Below are 19,291 nucleotides of genomic sequence, written 5' to 3' on the forward strand. Positions count from 1 at the left end.
TCTTATATACAAATATATATACGCAGATATATAATTGTTAAGATTTTATGTTGAGTTAAAACGATAAAACACTAAAAAAACAAAAAAAATTGCAAAGAAAAAATCCCCAAAAACAAGCGCAATGAAAGTCAAAAAAAGAAAAAAATCGTAGCAACGTGAATGCTAAACAGCAAGTTATATAGAGAGATATAATAAATAAAATAGTTTCGTATTTCAGGAGAAACAATGTCTATTTTTGCTTAAAGGGAGGGTGGCAATCATACTTTTAGATTTAAAACGTTTTTATATTGTGGGTGTTACTTCTATATTCATTATTTTCAAAAGACGCGCCTCTTTTTCGCTGTTACCAGCTGGAAAGCAGCAGCGCTGCCAGGAAATCAATCGATGACTGATAAAGGAACATCGATAAGCTCATCGATATTTTTACTCTTCATATGGCGCGATCAAACGTTTGGTTTTACTTTACTGCGAATTTATTTGAATGAAAGCTGTCTTAACATGTTTTCGCCCTGTCTTCGATTCACACAGAAGATACTGCGCTAATCCCGGCCAGGCCATGAAGTACCTGAACGTGGCGGAGAAGAACGACGCCGCCAAAACAATTGCCGGCTTGCTGTCCAATGGCGCCGCGCGAAGGGTATGTACTTTAGCGGTTATCGTGGAATAAACACAACTTATTGGTTTTCCTGCCTCCAGCGAGAAGGGTACTCGGTGTACAACAAGGTGTTCGACTTCGAGGCACCTGTGCGCGGTCAGAATGCCAAAATGGTTATGACCTCTGTATCCGGCCACCTGATGCAGTTGGCATTCCAGGTGTCGTACAAAAATTGGAAAACGGTGGATCCGCGCTCTTTATTCGACGCGCCGGTGAAGAAGCGCGTGAGCTCAGATTATGAACCCATCAAAAGGACCTTGGAGCGCGAGGTCCGCGGCTGCCAGGGATTGATTGTCTGGACGGATTGCGATCGCGAGGGCGAGAACATTGGTTACGAGATAATTGACGTGTGTCGCGCTATCAAACCGAATATTTCGGTTTATCGTGCCACTTTCTCGGAGATTACCTCTGTTGCGGTGCGTCGGGCTTTGCAGCAACTGGGTCAGCCGGACAAAAGGCAGAGCGATGCAGTGGACGTGCGCACGGAACTGGATTTGCGAACTGGTGCCGCCATCACCCGATTTCAGACAATGCGCCTACAACGTCTGTTTCCGGAAAAGATAGCGGATAAGCTCATCTCTTATGGAAGTTGCCAAATTCCCACTCTGGGATTCGTCGCCGAGCGGTACAAGGAGATTGAGGCCTTTGTATCCGAGCCTTTTTGGAAGATTAAGGGTAGGAGGACTATAACGGCATTGGAAAGCTATAAATATTGTATTTTTAGTTCTGCACACAATTGATGATCTAACGGTGGAGTTTAATTGGGGCCGAAACCGACTATTCGATAAGGAAGCTTGTGAAAACTATCTGCTCCTCTGCCTGGCCGAGCCGGAACCTAGGGCACTCGTGGAGAGCGTTACCGTTAAGCCCAAACACAAATGGCGACCCACTCCGCTGGATACAGTGGAAATGGAAAAGCTTGGCTCAAGAAAACTCAAGCTATCTGCCAAGGAGACGATGACTGTAGCCGAAAAACTATATAGCAAGGGTTTCATCAGCTATCCCCGTACGGAAACCAACCAGTTCTCCAAGGAGTTCGCTCTAGCGCCACTAGTTGAAATGCAAACGGGTCACCGCGACTGGGGAGCATTTGCCCAACGGGTGATTGAGTGGGGACCAAATCCTCGAAACGGTAATAAGTCAGATCAGGCCCATCCTCCCATTCATCCCACAAAGTTGGCAGAAAGTAAGCAAATTTGTATTTGAATCTTATGACCAACATAACAAACATCTTTCTCCTAAAGACCTGCAGGGAAACGAGGCGCGTGTGTACGAACTGGTCGTCCGGCACTTCCTCGCCTGCGTCAGTAAAGACGCCGTCGGCTCTGAAACCCTTGTCCACATCGATATTGCCGGTGAGAAGTTCACGGCCAATGGTCTGGTTATTCACGAGCGAAACTACCTGGATGTTTATGTTTATGAGAAGTGGAGTGCAAAGCAGATCCATCACTATGAAAACGGGCAGCGTTTTGAGCCAACGGAAGTGTCACTCCACGAAGGGGCCACCACTGCCCCGCCCCTGCTGACTGAAGCGGATCTGATTGCACTTATGGAAAAGCATGGGATTGGTACAGATGCCACACACGCTGAGCACATAAATACGATCAAGGAACGCGGCTACATTGGGGTGCTGGACAAGGGCTTTTTGGTACCTGGAGTTATAGGAATGGGACTATATGAGGGATACGATGCCATGGAACTGACTCTTGCAAAGCCAAAACTTCGTGCTGAGTTTGAATCGGACCTGAAACTAATTTGTCAGGGGCAGAAAGATCCCAAGATAGTCCTGACAGAACAGATCGCCAAGTATAAGCAGTCCTATCAGCAGATTACCGAAAAGATTACCGCCATGGACGCGAAGATATCGGCTCGCATCAATGAGACACCAACGGCGAATTCTTCGGGTCAGGTAGGAGAGGATGGAGGTGGTCCGAGTCAAGGCACTATGCAATCGATCTTCCAGTGCCCAAAGTGCAATGAGGCTCCTCTGGCGCTCAAGCCAAAGAAGAACCAGCAGGGCTGGTATATTGGCTGCAATAATTTTCCCGACTGCAAAAACGTAGTCTGGCTTCCGACAGAGTGCAAGGACGTTTCCGTGCTTAGCGAGTGCTGTCCCACCTGCGGAGATGGATACAGAATGCTTAAGTTCCGTTTAAGCACGCCATACTATCGCGGGGTTTTCAATACGCCCCACGGTTGGTACAAGACCTGCCTGCCCTGCGATAATCTATTTCGCACCACGTTCAACATTAATTTGGATTCGGTTAAGAAAGTGGGTGGCATTGTAGGTGAGGTGCGAGGTGAAGGTTGGGGTCCAGGACCAGGACCTGGAGGAGGGGGCGGGGGCTATGGCAGAGGAGGCGGCTCTGGCGGAGGAGGCGGCTCTGGCGGAGGAGGCGGCTCTGGCGGAGGAGGCGGCTCTGGAGGATGGGGCAGCGGACCTGGTGGTGCTGGTTTGGGCGGTGGCGGCCATACCTCGGTATCTGAAAATAGTCGCGGGAACCCTGCAACAGAAAGAGGAAAGAAACCTAACAGCGAATCTAAAAAACCAGCTACTAAAAAACCTCCAATCGAGCCAAAGCCAAAGACGAAAGAGCCAAAAACAACTGCCAAAAAAAATGCAAGCAGCAAATCGACTGGCAGCATACGCAGCTACTTTACAAATGCAGCGACTACGAATTCTTCCAACAATGGACTAGATGAATTTTTCGATAGTAACGATGGCTTTGAGGACGCCATGTTGGCTGCTGCTGAATCCGTGGAATCGAGTACAAGCCAACCCAAAACAGTCAGTATGGTCCCTCTGGATGACGACATAGCTGCCGCGTTTGCTGCAGAAGATGATGCTGAATTTGAGGCGTTGGTCAACGGCGCAACCCTGCAGGCGAACTCTAATCTGGACCTGGACAAAAGCCTTTCGGAATGGGTAGAGGAGCAAAACAAAGCGGAGGAGATGCCCATGCTTTGGGGAACTCGGGAGCGAACGTCGTTCAGTACTACTGCTCCCACTCCTCCTCCGAAACCGGCAGCTAAACGACCGAGATGGGACAGTGCAGAATGCGATACCACACCACCCTCTTCGGCTCCTGAACCAGGAACAGTGCTGTGTACCGGATGTCAGCAGCCAGCTTGCAAGAACACGGTTCGTAAGAATGGACCCAACCTAGGCAGGCAGTTCTACAAGTGTCCCAAAGCGGATGAATGTAACTTCTTTCAGTGGGCGGATGAGCCCTCGTCGTCCGCCAAAAGCAAGAATTCCTCTGGCAATGCCCAACAAAGTACCACCTCCTGGGGATCCAATCGAGTGGTTACACTGCCTAGCATTCAGCATAGCAACTCACAGCGTGGCCAATTATCTACACGATCAAACTCGAGTAGTACTGTCACTATTACTCAAACGAAAAATAAACAGCAGGAGAGGAATACCACGACTGCAGTCGACGGAGAGGAGGTTAAATGCAACTGTGGGCAGTTGGCTAGCAAGCTGACGGTCCGAAAAGACGGACCAAACCAGGGTAGACCCTTTTATGCCTGCCCTACGCGGGAAAAGTCATGCGGTTTCTTTAAATGGGGAGATGAGGACCAAAACCAGAGTGTTACCAGCACGTCTTGGGGGTCGACTATTCGGAATCCTCCTGGAGGCAGTCATCCCACAGCTTCTACGTCTGATGGTCCTAAGACGCGTCGATGTGGTCTTTGTCGCAAGGAGGGACACGTAAGAACCAAGTGTCCACGCAAGAATGACTTTGATATGTAGTATAAGAAATTACCGCAGAAAGGATAAGGGAAGATGTATTCGTATGTACATTGTATGAAGTAAAAATAAAAAAAATTGTTGCTTTTGAATTAAAATGCATTATTAGCTATGGAAAGCCTTTCTATTATATAGGAATTTGAAAAACAAGCTAGAAAAACACTCGTTTCTAGATTTTATAAATATTAAACATTTATTGGAGCGAGCTTCATTTAATGCGTAGATGAGAAAGTTTGGGACCAGTTCTTAGTCTCCTCTAAACACATAAACACTTATAGCGAGGATTGGAAAGGTAAAGTACAGAGTTATTTAAACTTATATACAAAGTTCATAACGTCAATAGAGAGCACATTAAAAATTTAAGATGCACGTAAACTGGCTTAATAGATAATAAAGTTGGGCAATCTCGATGGAATGTAATTCCTTGTGGTTATATATAAACATATATTCCCCTAATCCTAATTTGGATGAACGCTTAAAGGCTTTTGGATTGCATTTCCGTTTTGGGTATATAATAAATATTGAATAGGTTTCCCTATTGGAAGAAGTAAAATTCGTTGGAAAACACTCACACTTATTGTAATTATTATTTTGTCCAAAATAAAATTGGTTTAAAAAATATATAAATTATGGTTAATAAATAATTTGTTAACTGAATTACTGAACAGTTTGAGATGCATTGGATTGATAGCGAGTCCGTAAGAAATACCATTAAGTACAGTACGTTTGCTTAAATTAAATATAACATTTGCGATGCTGAGCCTAAAATGGGCAGTACTAAATATGGATTGTATGGATATGGATTTTGGAATAGTATAGGTACAGTCAACAGGTATTTTCAGTTCCTCTCATTGCCCAAGATCAGGTTTCCGGTTTTGTTTTTAAGAAACTGGTATCAAATGATTCAACATTTAGATTTCGACTTCCGGTGTGAACTGGCGTCAGAAGTAAATCTCCTCTTCCTCGGGCTTGGCTCGAGGTGCTGTGCCTGTGGCCACAGCGATTCCTGCCGTTCTTGCAATTCCTGTGCGGCTGCTCGTCGGTGTTCGTGTATAATGGGCCACCGATTCCGCTCGACCTATGGGGGTCTGGGTGGGAGTAGCAGTAGTTGTTGCTTGCTGGATGATTGCCGGTGAGCTGCCTGTTCGCGAGTGTTGCGGCACAATTCCCGTCGTGGGCGTCGTTGTACAATTCGAGGGCGTTGCTGTTCGCCGGTCAGCCAACTTAAGAGGAAACATCTGCTGCACACTGCCGGAGGAGATGTAGGGTGTCGGAGATGCGCTATTAAAGCTGGCGGACTTGTCAACGCGGGAGCTGGAATTCCCGCTGGACGAGAGCGAGGAGAGCTTCATGGGCAGCTTTTGCTTAACCAGAGTGGCGTTGGCTTTGGGTGCATTGTTAGCGCTGATCAAATTCACAGGCGGAGTTTTGCAGCTCGATGATCCACTAAGCCATTTCTCTTTGCGTCGATCGAAGGTTCCGCCCACACTGGGCGTGCTGCTGCCCGTCCCACTAAATCCATTGTCTGTCTCGTGGCTGTCATCGAACAGCGCAGCAGGTGGAGGATGATTATTGCTGACCGGAGGCAGGGGAGTGCTGGGCGACAGCAACAGACCCTGACTAGAGAGGAGCTCCATCTTTTTGTACAACTGTTCACGTTGCTGACGCACATCCTCCTGCTCGGCTTTGATTTGCTTCTGCAACTGTAGCTGTTGTGCCCTCATCTCGGCGAGTTCCTCCTGTTGCTGCTTCAGCTGACGCTGCCAGGCGGTTTTCTCCTCCTGCTGCTTGTCCTGCAGGTTGCGCAGCTCCTCCAACTGATCCTTGTGCGTGTAGGCACTCGAGCGAGGACTCTCCCTGTAAAGTGCCAGCTGAAGTTGCAGGTTATTGATGGTGGTCATCTGCTGGGAGATGATGCACAGCAGAGTCTGCAGATGGTGCGACACCTGTAGCACTGCATAGTTGTTCTCTAGCGGCTGCTCTGACACCGAGCTGGATCCGTTTTTTGGTTCTCGCTTTTCTTCTAATTCCTGAAGACGGGGTGTTAGCACTAGCTTGGAGGCCAGCTTGCCGCGCTTTTCGTCGAAGCCAGCAAAAGTTTCCGCCCGCTTTGGCAGAGTAGGCGAAGCGTACTGCTCACTTTGCTTCTCGCCTACGCTACTCAGAGTTCTGGACACTGGTTGACCTGTGGCAGCCGAGTAGATTGTTGAAGCTAACTGGCTAATGTCTTGCACCGTGTTGAGTACTCTGCGCCACAGTTCCGCCGTGTCACAGTCGGCACTGACGAGATCCTTGTATGAGCCAAAGGCCGCTAGGAAGTTGGCTGCACTGCAATTGGAATTGCTGCCAGCCACATCTCCAAAGGGCTGCTGCTCCTTAAGCAAATTAAACTGAAGCATAAGTTTCTCCTCCAGCAGTAGCGCCTGTTCAATGTCCTTTTGACGCATCTTCTCAATGGTCTCCCTTTTGTTCACTCCGATGCGCAGCTTTTCCTCTGCAGTGAGATCCTCCGCCTCGATTATGTCCGTTGCGGGACAGTCAAGCACAGCCTGACGGATGGTTTGAATCCAAGTGTTCTTGTCCTTTGGCGTCTGCACTTTCAACTCGTACATTTCTGGGAAGTCCGGATTGGAACTGATAATATATATTCCCCGGGACTCGGTGCCCGCCTTCTCGCGGATTAGTAATTTCTGAAGAGGGACCACTCCAGCCTTGTGCTCCGGCGTAAAGAACGAGTACTTGTTGTGACCGGAGTTCTCGCTGAGAAAGCACAAGCAGTCGGTGAGCACCACGACCAGGACAAGCTGCGTCTTAGCCCTGCCCTGCATGAGAGTGGCCAATCCATCGAATTTCAGACGACGTCGCGACTCCACACCTAGCTCAGTTTTTCGGAAGGGCTTATTTTTGTAAATAGCAAAGGATTTGGCATCTACACGACCATAGATTTCCAGCTGACGTTCGCGCAGCTCCTTCTCCGCCACACACGCATCCACATCGACCAGTAGGGATTTGACCAGGTTAAGGGCATGCTGAAGCTTGTCTGTCTCCAACTTGTTATCCCTGGCACTCTTCAGCAGTGGTTCGATGAGCAAAGGATATTTGGTAAGGCGCTGAGTCACAAACAAGATACACTCGGGGATACCCTTCTTCTTGAGCAACGGATTCTGTAGACAGTGCTTGTACCACTCGGCGAAGCTCGGCTCGGTCAGACATAGCTTAAACTGGTCCAGAGCGCTGCGATGGTTGGCACAGAACTCTCCGTAGGCCAGTCGCAGGCATTGTGCCTGCTCCAACGAGAAGAAATCAAGCAATATGTCGGCAATGCTGTCCACCATGTGCTGCTCACGTTGCTTCAGTCGCAACTGACGCAGGAAGCAGGTGTGCAGATCGGTGAGCTGTTGCAGGCGCGGAAACATGCTGTTTAGGTTGAGTGATGGAAAGTGCCGCTCCAGACTCTCAACGAATACTTTCTGCATGACGATCAGTGTCTGGCAGTGATGCTTCTCGGTCATAATGAACTCATAGATATGTTCCTGCCTCTTGATTTGCAATTCTTTAAGCGTCTTGAGTAACTCCCTAGGCACATTTGGTGTCCAGGAGTCGTGCTCCTTGAGAACGATTCCTAAAACGGGATCGGCTCCCAAATCCTGCGCTTCAATGGGCGCTTCGTTGAGAAACTGCAAATCGGAACGAATTAGAGGCTGATCCTCTGGGTTGCTAAAGGTACTAGCATCCGGGCCGTCGTAGTAATCCTGACCGACGCCCATTTTCTTCACCTTGCACTCAAGGTGATGCTCCTTGATCTGCGCCAGTGTGATTGCAGCACCGCAAACGTCGCACGCACTAAGCTGTCCTCCCACCAAGGACTTCGTTTTTGCCTTGGGCTTCTTTTTGCGGAAGAATATAGAACCGCGCTTGGGACGCTTCTCTACGGTGTCGTAGACCTCGATCTTTGCATGGGCCCGCAACAGGCTTTGGTTCTCATCCTCACTGTCAGTGAGGTGGCGGGCGATCGCTTTGATATCCTCCTTGGCGATAATTGAGCTCGTCGATATGCTTTTCTGCAGCGGTATTCGGCTGATGATCTCCGTTGCCAGGCTTCGTTTGGCTGCAATCCGCTCGAAGTCACGGGCAAGCTCCGCCTCGTTTAGTGAGTGGGTCGAAATACCTGCGAATGATCAGAGTTAGAGACTCGGTTAGCAATTACTAATCGCAAGGGGTCTGCTCACTTTGGTCGGAGCCACCAATGCCAAAGCACTATAGGGGCTGCGTGATAACGGGCTTTTGTGGAATTTCTTATCAAAATCGAAGCTAACTTGGTAATAGCCCCTACTCGCTGGTTCAGTGGCATATTAATTTTAAGAATCAATTGGAAGAAGCTATTGACCCCTACTCAAATTACATTTTTCACTATCCCTTAGGGTCGATCATACTAATTAAAATTAATTTTATAACCGTTTTCTAGAACTCCGTAGTGGCTTCGAGGTTCCCCAGAGCATTGAAAAATATATATTCGGTTTTTATAATTACTTTTGTACCCATTTAACTGCCATAACAACAAACCCAGTAGGGGTATAAAGATAAAAGAAAGCTACAGACCTTTTGAAATTACTTCATTTTCTTAAAGCAATATAACATTCCGTTTATAAATACGTATGCACTTGAAACCGAAACATGAAAAGCATTTCCAACTAAATTTTGATAACATTGATGTTTTGGACTATTGTTTATTTAAGTTTAGACCTGAACTCTTTTGTCTAGATAATTTAATAATATTTACCTATTTACCTAATCTACAGTGCAAGCTATGTTACAACTACTACAACTACTGTTGTATTGCACACTTATGGCTTTGCAAACCCACCCCGAAACCTTAGTGCATATCTACCTCCAGTGCTGTTCCTGGCCGACCTTCGTCGCTGCTCGGTGACGCGAATGGTTTCCTGCTCCTCGCTGTCCAGGCTGGATAGGCTTACGCTCTTGTTGGTGCAGTCGCCAGCTCCACTGCCATCGTCCACGGCTGTCCAGGACTTCCGTCGGTCTGTGTGAAGAAACTGGCACTGCTGCGGTGCCGTGGACGACCACATGGCGTAATTGGAGCCACCGGACGCGGGACCCGTGCCCGTCCCCGTGAGATCGGGCAGCGAGGTACTCAGTATAGCTGCGCTGAGCAGTCCATGATTGGCCAAGTTGCCGTCCTGCATGTGTTGGCTGGGAGAGGAGGAGTTCTTCATCTGAACGACTGTTTCACGGATATTCTGCAGCTGGCTCAGCGTGTCCTCGAATATGTTGTTGTACTTGGAGGCCAGGGCTGGACTGTGTGGCGTCACATTAATGGTGGGTATCATGTTGTTGTTGTTGATGTTGTTGCTGGCAGGAGTGGATGCGGGTGGCGGAGCAACGGGGGCGCGTGCTGGAGCAGGAACAGGTGCGTTTATTACGGGTATGCAGTAGTTCTGGCTTTCGATGGAGGCACCTCGGCTGGCAGAGCCACCATTGACCAACGCTTCCGAGGACTCGCTGCAGTTGGAGTTCAGAAAATCGGTGACCACATCATTATCGCTGTCCTCGCCCGCGTTGTCCATAATAGGGTCTTCTGGGTTTTCTTTTTTTTTGTGCCAATTTGCAGCTGGCTGCCTAGAAAAAGAAAGTTTCAGTATTCAACGCACACACACTCAACCGCGACGGGCACAATATATGTGTGTACGTACATATACACTTGTGTATGCACTTGCTCTTTGCTATTTATTGATTTTCCCGCCACCCCCGAAAACACCTTGTTGCGCGACGTAAATTGTTGCGCCTTTTTCGAAGGACGTCACTTGTCCTTGCACCAACAACAACCACAATAACAGCAGCCACACAACAGCAGTGTAAGCTAGAACAGCAACAACAACGGCAACTCAGCAGCAGCAACAACAGCAGTGCGTGGGCGAGGGGAATGTGCAAGTTTTAAACGATAAATTCGAACGGAGGCTGCGCGTGCGGTGGGAATACTGGCCGTTGCACTTAATCGAAAACTAAATGGAATCTTAAGCTAGTGAGATTTTTGCCAGCGTTTTAAAATTTAAATGCGATTCGAGTTAGGGCTGGAACTAATACCTATGTTCACCCGATACTATCGCCAGCAGTTGGGCAGAGTGACCATAGCGGTACCCATAACGTTTAACAGCGAAGTCGTTAACTGTCCGCTGCTGAAAAGAAGCGCCAATTGCGACGATTAACAACACTGTTTTACATTTGAATAGAAATTCAATCTTAAGTATTTAACGAACATAAAAATACAGAAACCAATTTAAATGAGAACTTTTATCTTTATTCGACGAACATTTATTGAAAGTAAAATGATGGCCGTGCGATTACAGTACAGGGCTACAGTTACAATTAAATCGCAAGAATGACGTTATTAGTTGGTAAACGCGTGACTGTGCGCCTGAAATGTGCATTAGTTAGTAGGTAATATGTATTAGTATCACTCTGGAGCAATTGACAATCCACATCGCTTTAGCCCATGGTTGTGGCCAGGTGTTTGTTGGTGGCAACGGATCCGGATCCGCCGCCTCCACCAACAGGACCCTCATTGGTCACGCACGTAGGAATGGCACTTGACCACTTGCCGTTCTTTAGGCACTTGAGCACCTTGGAGCCGCGCAGATCAAGTCCGGCATCGCAGGTGAATGTGATGCTCTCGCCGATGGCGTAGTAGAATTTGACGGAGGACATTCTGCCGCTGATGACAGTGCCCGGATAGGAGCAGGCCTGCACGCACTTGGGCAGACCGCCCGACCATCTTGCATTATCCTGGCAGGCAATGATCGGCTGACCCTGCATCATGTACTCCGGGTTGCAATTGAACTGGACCACGTCGCCGGCACGATAAGGTGCTGAGCCCTGGGCGTAACCATTTTGCGGCGCCCCCGGATTGTCGCACTGCACCTCGACGCAGGTGGGCAGCGGCGCTGACCATTCGCCCGTGGGATTGCAGATCGCCTCCGCCGGACCACGCAGCCCGTAACCGGAGGAGCACGAGAAGGCCGCACGGCCACCCACCTCGCGCGACAGCACGGAGACACGGGGCGAGCTCGCGTTGCTGCCCATCCCCAGTGGGATGTCGCCGCACTCGACGCTCTCGCAGACCGGCAACGGTGCGCTCCAATTGCCACTTGGCAGGCAGAACAGCTCCGAAGCGCCAATCAAGGAGTTCCCGTTAGCGCAGGACAGCAGCGCCCGCGTGCTCAGCTTAGTATCGTTGGTGTTCACGATTAGGCCGCGGCGCATCGGTATCTCCGGGCAGTTGATGGCCCGCACCACCACCTCCACGGTGTGCTCATGCCGAGCTGGGGTCATGCACGAGTAGAACCCGGAGTCGTCGCTGGCCGCGTCTACGATGCTCAGCCTGTACTCTAGTGTTGAGTCGCGACCCTCATCCGCTTCGGTTACCCAGCCCTCCGTGTAGTTCCTGCAAGACACGGAGATTCATTAGTGAAGTTAATCCCAGGAGGGCGGTTTCCTGAAGGAATTTCCTCTTAACCAGATTTAAATATTCTTAGAACCAGACTCTGCGAGCAATTCCTTTTATAGTATAAATAGCACTTAACGTGTCTTTTAAGTTTAAAAAGTAACATAAAGTTTATAACAAAGCCCCTAATTTCAAACGATATAAATCAATTTAAATACCTAAATGCTGCTTTTAAAATTAAACCTAAAATCCACTAAAGAAAAAAACCATACACATTAATTTGAAGTTCGAGTTCAGACGCAATTAATTTATGAACATACCCCTTGCTGAAATTAATTAGCAACTTTAAAGGTCTTTTAGCGTGCCTAACCACCCGATACCCACTTGTGCGTGTGACTGACGTTCCACTTGGGATTCCCGAAGCGTCGCATCCAGAGGCACTCCATGTGCAGCGTGGTTCCCGGATAGACAATCAGCTTGCCATCATTGCTCTGGGCGATGGGACCGTTCTGATGGCGGAACAGGATGGTCGGAGCCTTCTCCACTGGATTTAAGTTGAAGTCAGATTAACTATCCCCAACTCGGCTATAAGATACCTACTCGCATAGTCGTTCTCTTGGTTTAAGCCGGAGCATACGGGCTTGGTGTTGGTCCATTCCGAGTGGATGCAGGTTCTCTCGTGGCTGCCCATAAATGAGAACTTTCCAATATCCATACATCTGAGAGTCGTGTAGTAAATATCAAAATCGAAGAAAGCCTATGTACTTTCAATATCTCCTCACCTTGATATTATTGTGGCTCCTGGGGGAAAGTCCACCACGTCTTCACGGATCTCCAGGTCGTTGTAAAAACTAACCACATTAGCCTCGTTGTTTCTGAACACACAAGTTCCGTTTTCTAAAAAGATATTGTAAATTAAAGAGGTACATTATTATACAAGATTTGTTGAAAGGTAGGTAGGTCATACGGATGGACACATGACAAACAGATGGATGGATAGACGGGCATGCCAAGATCAACTCGGTTGTCCTGTGGCTACTTTAATGACTTTTGACCGTCTTTGCAACTCACCACAATTATAGGATCGGCCTATCCACAGTCCATTGTCGCATATGATACGCCACGTTTGCCGATCGCCAGCTGCATTTGGGATGCAGTTAAAGAAGATCTCCGTGCCGCTCTCGTAGGCGCCATCCAGCTCTGGATGTTCGGCATTCCTTTAAGGATTTGGGACTAATAACAGACCATGGCTCTAAGATCCTGCAACTCACTTGTAGACCAGGGCGCCATCCGTTAGCATGGGTGGTCCACACATCTTCATGTCGTCGTGCTCATCGGTGCCGTTGTCGTGATGATCGTGATCGTTGTCCAGTTCGTTGTGTTCCACTTTGGGATGTGGAGTGGGCGTGGCATGCTCCAGTTCCTCACGGGACTTTCTTAACCCGGACTCACAAGGGATGCTGGGTGGAGTTAGGATGCCTTTGTGGCAGGACATCTCAATTGGATTGGCGTTCGTGGAGAGTTCGCAGCGAACGCTTACACTGCTCCCGTGTCCAATGGTCAATCCTGCCCGGTAGCCTCCCTACAAGCAGGTGTTAACTTGTTTTTAATATTCTGTGGGATAGACTAGATCTTACATCGTAAATGACTCCTGGAATATTGGGCAGCGTGCAGGGCACCGATGTACACTCGGAGAAGGCATTCACCGACCAGGATCCATGGGCACAACGGAGCTGAGCTGAGCCCTGGAAATTCAAGGGGATAAAGGATGATTGAAGAGGATGATTAACGATGAATGTATTTCAAGGATCAAACGTATTTATTTAATGGATGTCCAATGCACCTGTATATTGAATCCATCCTCGCACTCCAGGGTTATAAACTCGTTGGACTGGATCTCCTCGTAGGTGGAAAGCGGGGTCAATGAAGGTTTGTCGCTTAGTTGTTTGGTGTGGGGCTCCACCTTATAGTACTGACCATGCTCCACGGCGGGCACCAGGCATGGAGCGGAAAGGCACTTGGGCGTCTCCGGCTTCCAAATGCCTCGGATGCAGCGCGCCGTCGCATTTTCACCCTTAATGTTCAGCTTGAATCCGGCATTGCACTCTATATGCAGCATTATGCCCACGGCATTCCTGCCCGGAACTTTGCCAGGACGAACCGTGGTCACGTTGGCAAAGGAATCCCACTCGAGATCCTCACATGGTCCTCGCAATCGTTTGCCTCCACCTCCCTTTCCAGCCTCTCCTCCATCGCTGATGTCCACCTCAGCATCCGGAATAGTTGCTCCCGACGGAGGAGGCGACTGCCCAATGCTGGAACTCCTTCTGCGCCTCCGGCGGACTATCTGGGATTTCAGTTGATCAATGTACGACCTGGTGGCATTCAAGTGGAGGCTACGCGCTGCTATAGGGGGGGATCCGTTGGATAGCAGCTCGTCCTTAGGAGTTCTGTTTACGTGAACCATCTGGTTTCGCGATGCCTGGTTAATGTTGGGCAGGGCAACCACTCCAGATCCTACTACTCCTCCTGATCCAATGGCACCGCTTCCCAGGTAATTGTTTCCATTCTCAAATTCCCTGAAGTTGGACTTGCCCCGCATGGTAACCTGTCCTCCATCGTGGGTATTTAGGTTGTTTCCCACTGTACCCCCTGCATCCTGGGCATGGAGCCTCTGGTAGATCCGGTCACGGCCCAGCATTTTCCGGACGTAGCGCTGATATCGCTCCTTGATCTTTTGATAGTATTTGGAGTAGGCCAGGTCGACATCGGATGCATAGGGTTGTGAGTTCGAATGTGGACTGGTGTTTCGCTTCACCCGGTGAACCGAGTGCTGGACAGGATCGGCTACTATAAAGGGGAAGGATATTGTTAATATAATACCTAAAAATAAAATACCTAAAACTAAATTATATTGTAATTGCTTACCAGCTTTTATATAGTTTTGGTTATCGACCAGTTGCCTTTGAAGTTGTCGCTGGCGCTGCAGAAGGTACATGGATCTCAACTGGCGGATCTGCAGAGAGCGACGTCTGCGGCGATTCCAACGCAGGCGAGGATGCTGGCCCAGGAGGCACTGCGGCAGGTCCAAAGGCCGCCACTTGCCACCCACACAGGTGGCGCCAGGCGGACCAACCTAGTGGAGAAAGGTTGTCGTTTGGAATCAGCAATACTAATAGGGTATTTAAGTTACCTCCAAGACATATCCCTTGTCGCAGTCGTACATGATCTGCTTGTTGTTCACGATCTTCTTGACATAAGGTCTATAGTCATATAGACCCATGTTGCCCACGAGCAGGACCTTTCCATTGGGTATATAGCCGGGAAAGGAGCAAAAGACCTCGTCACACTTGGGCGTCTCCCCGGTCCAGTTGCCAAATGAGCAGGTGAGCACATAGTCGTGCGGATCTGTCACATCCTTGCCCTCCGGGCTGACCAGTTTGAAGCCATCCTTGCACTTGAACCGTGCCTTCATGCCGTGCTCCGTCTTGGGAGCCATCACCATGCCGTGTTTGGGTGGACGCGGCATGCTCTTGCACCTGGCGGGCACACAGCGTGGAATAATGCTCCAGGTGCCATTGTTGCATGTGGGCGGACTGAGCAGGGACACCGGGAACTCGTAGTTCTCATCGCACTTGACCTCCAGTGCCGTTCCGTGCTTAACCTTTTCCACTCCACCAATGCTCTGCGTTTGAGTGGGTGACTGCGTGGTGGTCGTCGGCGGATGGACGATCGTCGTTCCGTTCTCATCCGTGGATATCTCAATGGGATACACATTGCCCTGCGAAATGGTGGGCACCACACAGGGCGCCAGACACTCGGGCAGGGCGTTCCGCCATCTTCCGTCGATCTGGCACACGCTGGAGCCCAGTCCATTGATCATCATCTCTGGTTGGCATCGGAAAATGATGCTGGCCCCCAGTCCGGTGCCCGCCTCGATGTTCTCGATCCACCCATTGTACAGCACTCCAGGATGGCCGCAGTTGATCTCTGTTAAAGAGGGTAGGATGGCGCAAACTCACTTATTAATTTTGCTTCACTACTTAGATGGAAACTCCATAACAGAGATGGTATACAAAAGAATCATCAGAAGAGACTACCCCACTTACCTTTGCAGGTGGGCAGAGTGCCACTCCACTTTCGGTCCGCTCCGCAGCGACTGGAACTCTCGCCCACAAGGGTGTATCCGTAGCGGCACTCGTAGCTGACCACCGAGTTGTAGGCCAGGGTGGTGTAAGTGGCCTTGCCGTTCTTGGGGTTCTCCGGGGTGGGACACACCACCGAGGTGACCACTGTGCGGGAATCGGGAGAATGGGATTAGCAATGGGATCGGGATGAGGGTACGCTAAAAGTTACCACAAATCTTTAAAAGCCGCCAAACCAAATAAAACAACTTTGAGGAAACGGTTTCGAATTCGATTAATTAATTCTTGTATATTTTTGTTTTTTGTTTGCTCAAGACTTGCGGTAACTTTTATTTATTCATTCAACATTAACTGGCCAACAACAACAACAACAAGGTAGTGCATAAAATTTAAACAATCTGTTTGTTTGTAACGCTAGATCAAAAACCAAATCGGAGATTGAGAGAGAATGTGTGTGGTTACAGGATCCGAGAACTCCGACTGGAGAACCTGAGCCCTGACCAAAGTGCGCTTAATACATAGTTTCGGATACGGATATGGGGATCTGTGCCATTTGCCAGCTCCAAGGAGTCGGAAACGAAACTCAAAGGGTCGCCTCGCCTAGGACAACGACGCTTGGGTGGTGGTTACATTTGCGCTATCCGCTTTAAAGGTCAGAGGTCAAAGAGGTTCGGTTACAAGCTCTACCGGCGTCAGCTCGCAATACTCACAGACACAGGTGGGCAGCTCCTTGGGTGTCCACGATCCGTCCGACTGGCAGTAGCGCTCGTGCTTGCCCACCAGTTCGTATCCGGTGCCGCAGTTGTAGGTGATCTTGCATCCGTACGTGTAGCACTCGCCGGCATGCCATCCGTAAGCCGGATCCGGAGGCTGGCCACAGGAACGAGCTGGAATCGAATCATCCAATGATTAGGTATGTAAGGATTCTCCATTTAGATTGAATTTACTTACGTTCGCATTGGATATCCGGCCCGTACCAACTTGCCAGGTTATCAATGGCCAGGCACTTGGCCCGTGGGAATCCGTTGGTCACGTAGCCAGTGTGGCAATGGTACTGCACCGTGGAGTCCAGGTCAAAGGTTTCCTGTTCCGGCAGCGCCGAGTTCCGTGCATGCTCTATCTGCGGCGGCTTCAGGCAGTAAACTAGAACGTTTGCAAATACATTTGCAATTAATCTGTTTATAAAGGTTTTGGGGAACATTGCACTTACTATTCTGCTTGCAAGCTGGCTCGGCTCCGGCCCAATTTCCATCCGCCTGGCAAAGACGGCTCTGGAGACCCACCACGTGGTAGCCGTGGGGACAGGCATAGGAGGCGCGAGCTCCAAAGTGACGTCCAGCCACTGTGACCTGACCCAAGCTGGGCTGGGCTAACTCCGGGCACTCGCGATCTGCGGAGACAGAGTACATGTATCCAGGGATTTCAAATAATTTAAACTAACACAAAGAGACTTGTTGCCTTCACATATCAACGATCTCATTTTAGCGGATCTATTTAGTAAAGTTATTAGCATATTGCTGACAATATGAAAATTATTTTATTAAAATGAGGGCTGCCTAGAAAAAAGAAACTAGACCCACCTGGCTTAATGCAGGAGTTGCCGCAGACGCCGTCGCACAGGCACTTCTTCTTCTTGCTCTTGCAGTCCTCGTCGGAGGAGCACTTCCTCAAGCACTTCTGGCCGAGCAGCGTGGCCTGCTCCTCGTCGCGGGGACACTCGGAGGAGGGGGAGTTGCGTGGGTTCTTGTAGACGCGGCCATCGTCATCGGACTCCAGAGAGTCGTCGTCCTCCTCCCAGTCGTCGTCGTCGTCATCCTGCTGCGGAATCTCCGAGGTGGTCTGAATGCTGGTGCTCATCGTGCTGGTCGGAACCGAAATCACTGTAAGAAAACAAGGAGCACAGCTGTCAGTCATCTGGGCTGGAAAACAAACCCCAATTAGGATTTGCCCGACGCAAATCAACCCCTTAGCGAGGCTTCTGTTTTGGTTCCGGGATTCGCGTCTATTTTGCTCCGCCTCGCGTGCGGGCGAAAACATTGACCTATTTCCCCCGATGCCTGGTCCAGATGGTCCTGATGGCTCGGTCCCAGACTCTTTTGGAGTCTGCGCACTGGATGCCAACTTATATAATTCAGCAGCATATACATTTTTCATCTTGCCAATATAGAGGAGTCCCAAAAATTGCAAATGGTTATTCTCGTTGCTGGTGGGCTCATCCGGACTACCACGCGATGGGGCTCAAATTGCTGGTTAAGTATCTAGGGATTTTGGGCTACTTATTGACCTTTGTAGACCAGAATGGTGGTCACTAGACACTGCAGCAGCAGGCGATTCATTTTGATTCCGATTAAGTTGAGGGGTATCCGTGTCCTTTTTGATTTTTCTCCTTTCGCCGAGCTGGCCTCGGGTTTATAGCATTGTAATAAAGCTATGTGATTTGCAAAATTCCTCTGCTTGCCAATTTAATTGGTAACTTTCCGACCAGTTCGGTGGCCCGAAACTTCTCACTTCGAGCCAAGGAAACGAAATGCAGCCACGCCAGCTGCTTTCTCCCCTTTTTGGCTCTGGCCTTTTGACAGATCGGGCGAGAAGCACCCAAGTTGACAGCTTTTGGCGGTGGTGGGTCCCTTCAACGGTGAAGATAGGGGTTCCTGAGTCCAAGCGTGCAAATATAAATCACTCCTAACAATCTCGATATCGTAAGATATGTTGCCAAATGTCAATAATTTCGCCTGTTTGAATATTTATTTTGTTAGACGTCGAGGTATCGATACAATCGATAAAATCCGTGGATCATTGAGCTAGCACTACCATTACTATTGTTAAATAGAGGAAGAAAATATCAGTAAAAATGATCCATAAATGAACCTATTCCATTCGAATATACCCATTTTTCCATCATTTTAAGTCATAGCAAATTGATTTATATGCCACATTATTTTTAATTTATTATAATACTATAATATAATAATAATAATATATATGATCAAAGCTCTATATTATTAAAATTAAATTTAGGGGGAATGCGAGTCAAATTATCCATTTACGAAGATTTACGAAACTAAGAACTACTATGTGCCCAAGTCATATGGCCAAGGATATTGTTCCTTGGACTCTCCAGGTCGAGTTCCACCGTGCCTCCTAACGGTTATTCAGTTTATGCCGTCTTTGAACGAACTGCAGCCCTAGTCGCGGAAAAGCTCCGAGAGCGCGGAGGTCGGAAAAGCTCCGGAACTAGAGCTTTCCGCCGCACGCACTCGCTGGCGACCGATTTTCCA

At 48.9% G+C, this 19,291-nt stretch overlaps 3 protein-coding genes across 5 annotated transcripts; 1 reads left to right on the forward strand and 2 right to left on the reverse strand.

The window, feature by feature from the left end:
• Nucleotides 1–417: 417 nt before the first annotated feature.
• On the forward strand, nucleotides 418–4,501 carry LOC6529722 (DNA topoisomerase 3-alpha). The gene is made up of 4 exons (XM_002090679.3): nucleotides 418–637; nucleotides 697–1,330; nucleotides 1,380–1,841; nucleotides 1,900–4,501. The coding sequence occupies exons 1-4, from the start codon at nucleotides 482–484 to the stop codon at nucleotides 4,410–4,412; spliced, it is 3,765 nt and encodes a 1,254-aa protein (XP_002090715.2). The 5' UTR covers nucleotides 418–481; the 3' UTR covers nucleotides 4,413–4,501.
• A 78-nt stretch (nucleotides 4,502–4,579) lies between these two features.
• Nucleotides 4,580–10,524, reverse strand: LOC6529723 (rho guanine nucleotide exchange factor 18). Of its 2 annotated transcripts, none has more exons than XM_002090680.4 (3): nucleotides 10,121–10,524; nucleotides 9,298–10,042; nucleotides 4,580–8,577 (listed from the first exon to the last, which is right to left on the reverse strand). In XM_002090680.4, the coding sequence occupies exons 2-3, from the start codon at nucleotides 9,992–9,994 to the stop codon at nucleotides 5,351–5,353; spliced, it is 3,924 nt and encodes a 1,307-aa protein (XP_002090716.3). In that variant the 5' UTR covers nucleotides 9,995–10,042; nucleotides 10,121–10,524; the 3' UTR covers nucleotides 4,580–5,350. The 2 variants fall into 2 exon arrangements, with proteins under 2 accessions (XP_002090716.3, XP_039229042.1); XM_039373108.2 differs by having other exon boundaries at nucleotides 9,298–10,046.
• Nucleotides 10,525–10,703: 179 nt separating this feature from the next.
• Nucleotides 10,704–18,585, reverse strand: LOC6529724 (protein lev-9). Of its 2 annotated transcripts, XM_002090681.4 has the most exons (16): nucleotides 18,298–18,585; nucleotides 17,594–17,893; nucleotides 17,224–17,403; nucleotides 16,965–17,156; nucleotides 16,724–16,900; nucleotides 15,978–16,160; nucleotides 15,062–15,858; nucleotides 14,797–15,004; nucleotides 13,712–14,718; nucleotides 13,506–13,613; nucleotides 13,140–13,450; nucleotides 12,940–13,085; nucleotides 12,651–12,765; nucleotides 12,469–12,587; nucleotides 12,253–12,412; nucleotides 10,704–11,868 (listed from the first exon to the last, which is right to left on the reverse strand). In XM_002090681.4, exons 1-16 carry the CDS (start codon nucleotides 18,347–18,349, stop codon nucleotides 10,914–10,916), a joined length of 5,010 nt encoding a protein of 1,669 aa, XP_002090717.1. In that variant the 5' UTR covers nucleotides 18,350–18,585; the 3' UTR covers nucleotides 10,704–10,913. The 2 variants fall into 2 exon arrangements, with proteins under 2 accessions (XP_002090717.1, XP_015052062.1); XM_015196576.3 differs by lacking the exons at nucleotides 10,704–11,868; nucleotides 12,253–12,412; nucleotides 12,469–12,587; ... (6 more) ...; nucleotides 15,062–15,858; nucleotides 15,978–16,160 and adding an exon at nucleotides 16,276–16,657 and having other exon boundaries at nucleotides 18,298–18,564.
• Between the last annotated feature and the right edge of the window lie 706 nt (nucleotides 18,586–19,291).

The sequence above is a fragment of the Drosophila yakuba genome, chromosome 2R, assembly GCF_016746365.2.
Source record: "Drosophila yakuba strain Tai18E2 chromosome 2R, Prin_Dyak_Tai18E2_2.1, whole genome shotgun sequence".
NCBI lineage: Eukaryota > Metazoa > Arthropoda > Insecta > Diptera > Drosophilidae > Drosophila > Drosophila yakuba.

Coding starts and splice junctions, on each gene's coding strand:
- LOC6529722 (XM_002090679.3), top strand. CDS start 482: ATGAAAGCTGTCTTAACATGTTTTCGCCCTGTCTTCGATTCACACAGA. Junction 638..696: donor CCAATGGCGCCGCGCGAAGG/GTATGTACTTTA, acceptor TCCTGCCTCCAG/CGAGAAGGGTACTCGGTGTA. Junction 1,331..1,379: donor GCCTTTTTGGAAGATTAAGG/GTAGGAGGACTA, acceptor TTGTATTTTTAG/TTCTGCACACAATTGATGAT.
- LOC6529723 (XM_039373108.2), bottom strand. Junction 8,578..9,297: donor GGCCAGGAACAGCACTGGAG/GTAGATATGCAC, acceptor GATCATTCGCAG/GTATTTCGACCCACTCACTA.
- LOC6529724 (XM_002090681.4), bottom strand. CDS start 18,349: ATGAATCGCCTGCTGCTGCAGTGTCTAGTGACCACCATTCTGGTCTAC. Junction 15,859..15,977: donor CACTCTGCCCACCTGCAAAG/GTAAGTGGGGTA, acceptor CCTCTTTAACAG/AGATCAACTGCGGCCATCCT. Junction 11,869..12,252: donor AACGTCAGTCACACGCACAA/GTGGGTATCGGG, acceptor CGTGTCTTGCAG/GAACTACACGGAGGGCTGGG.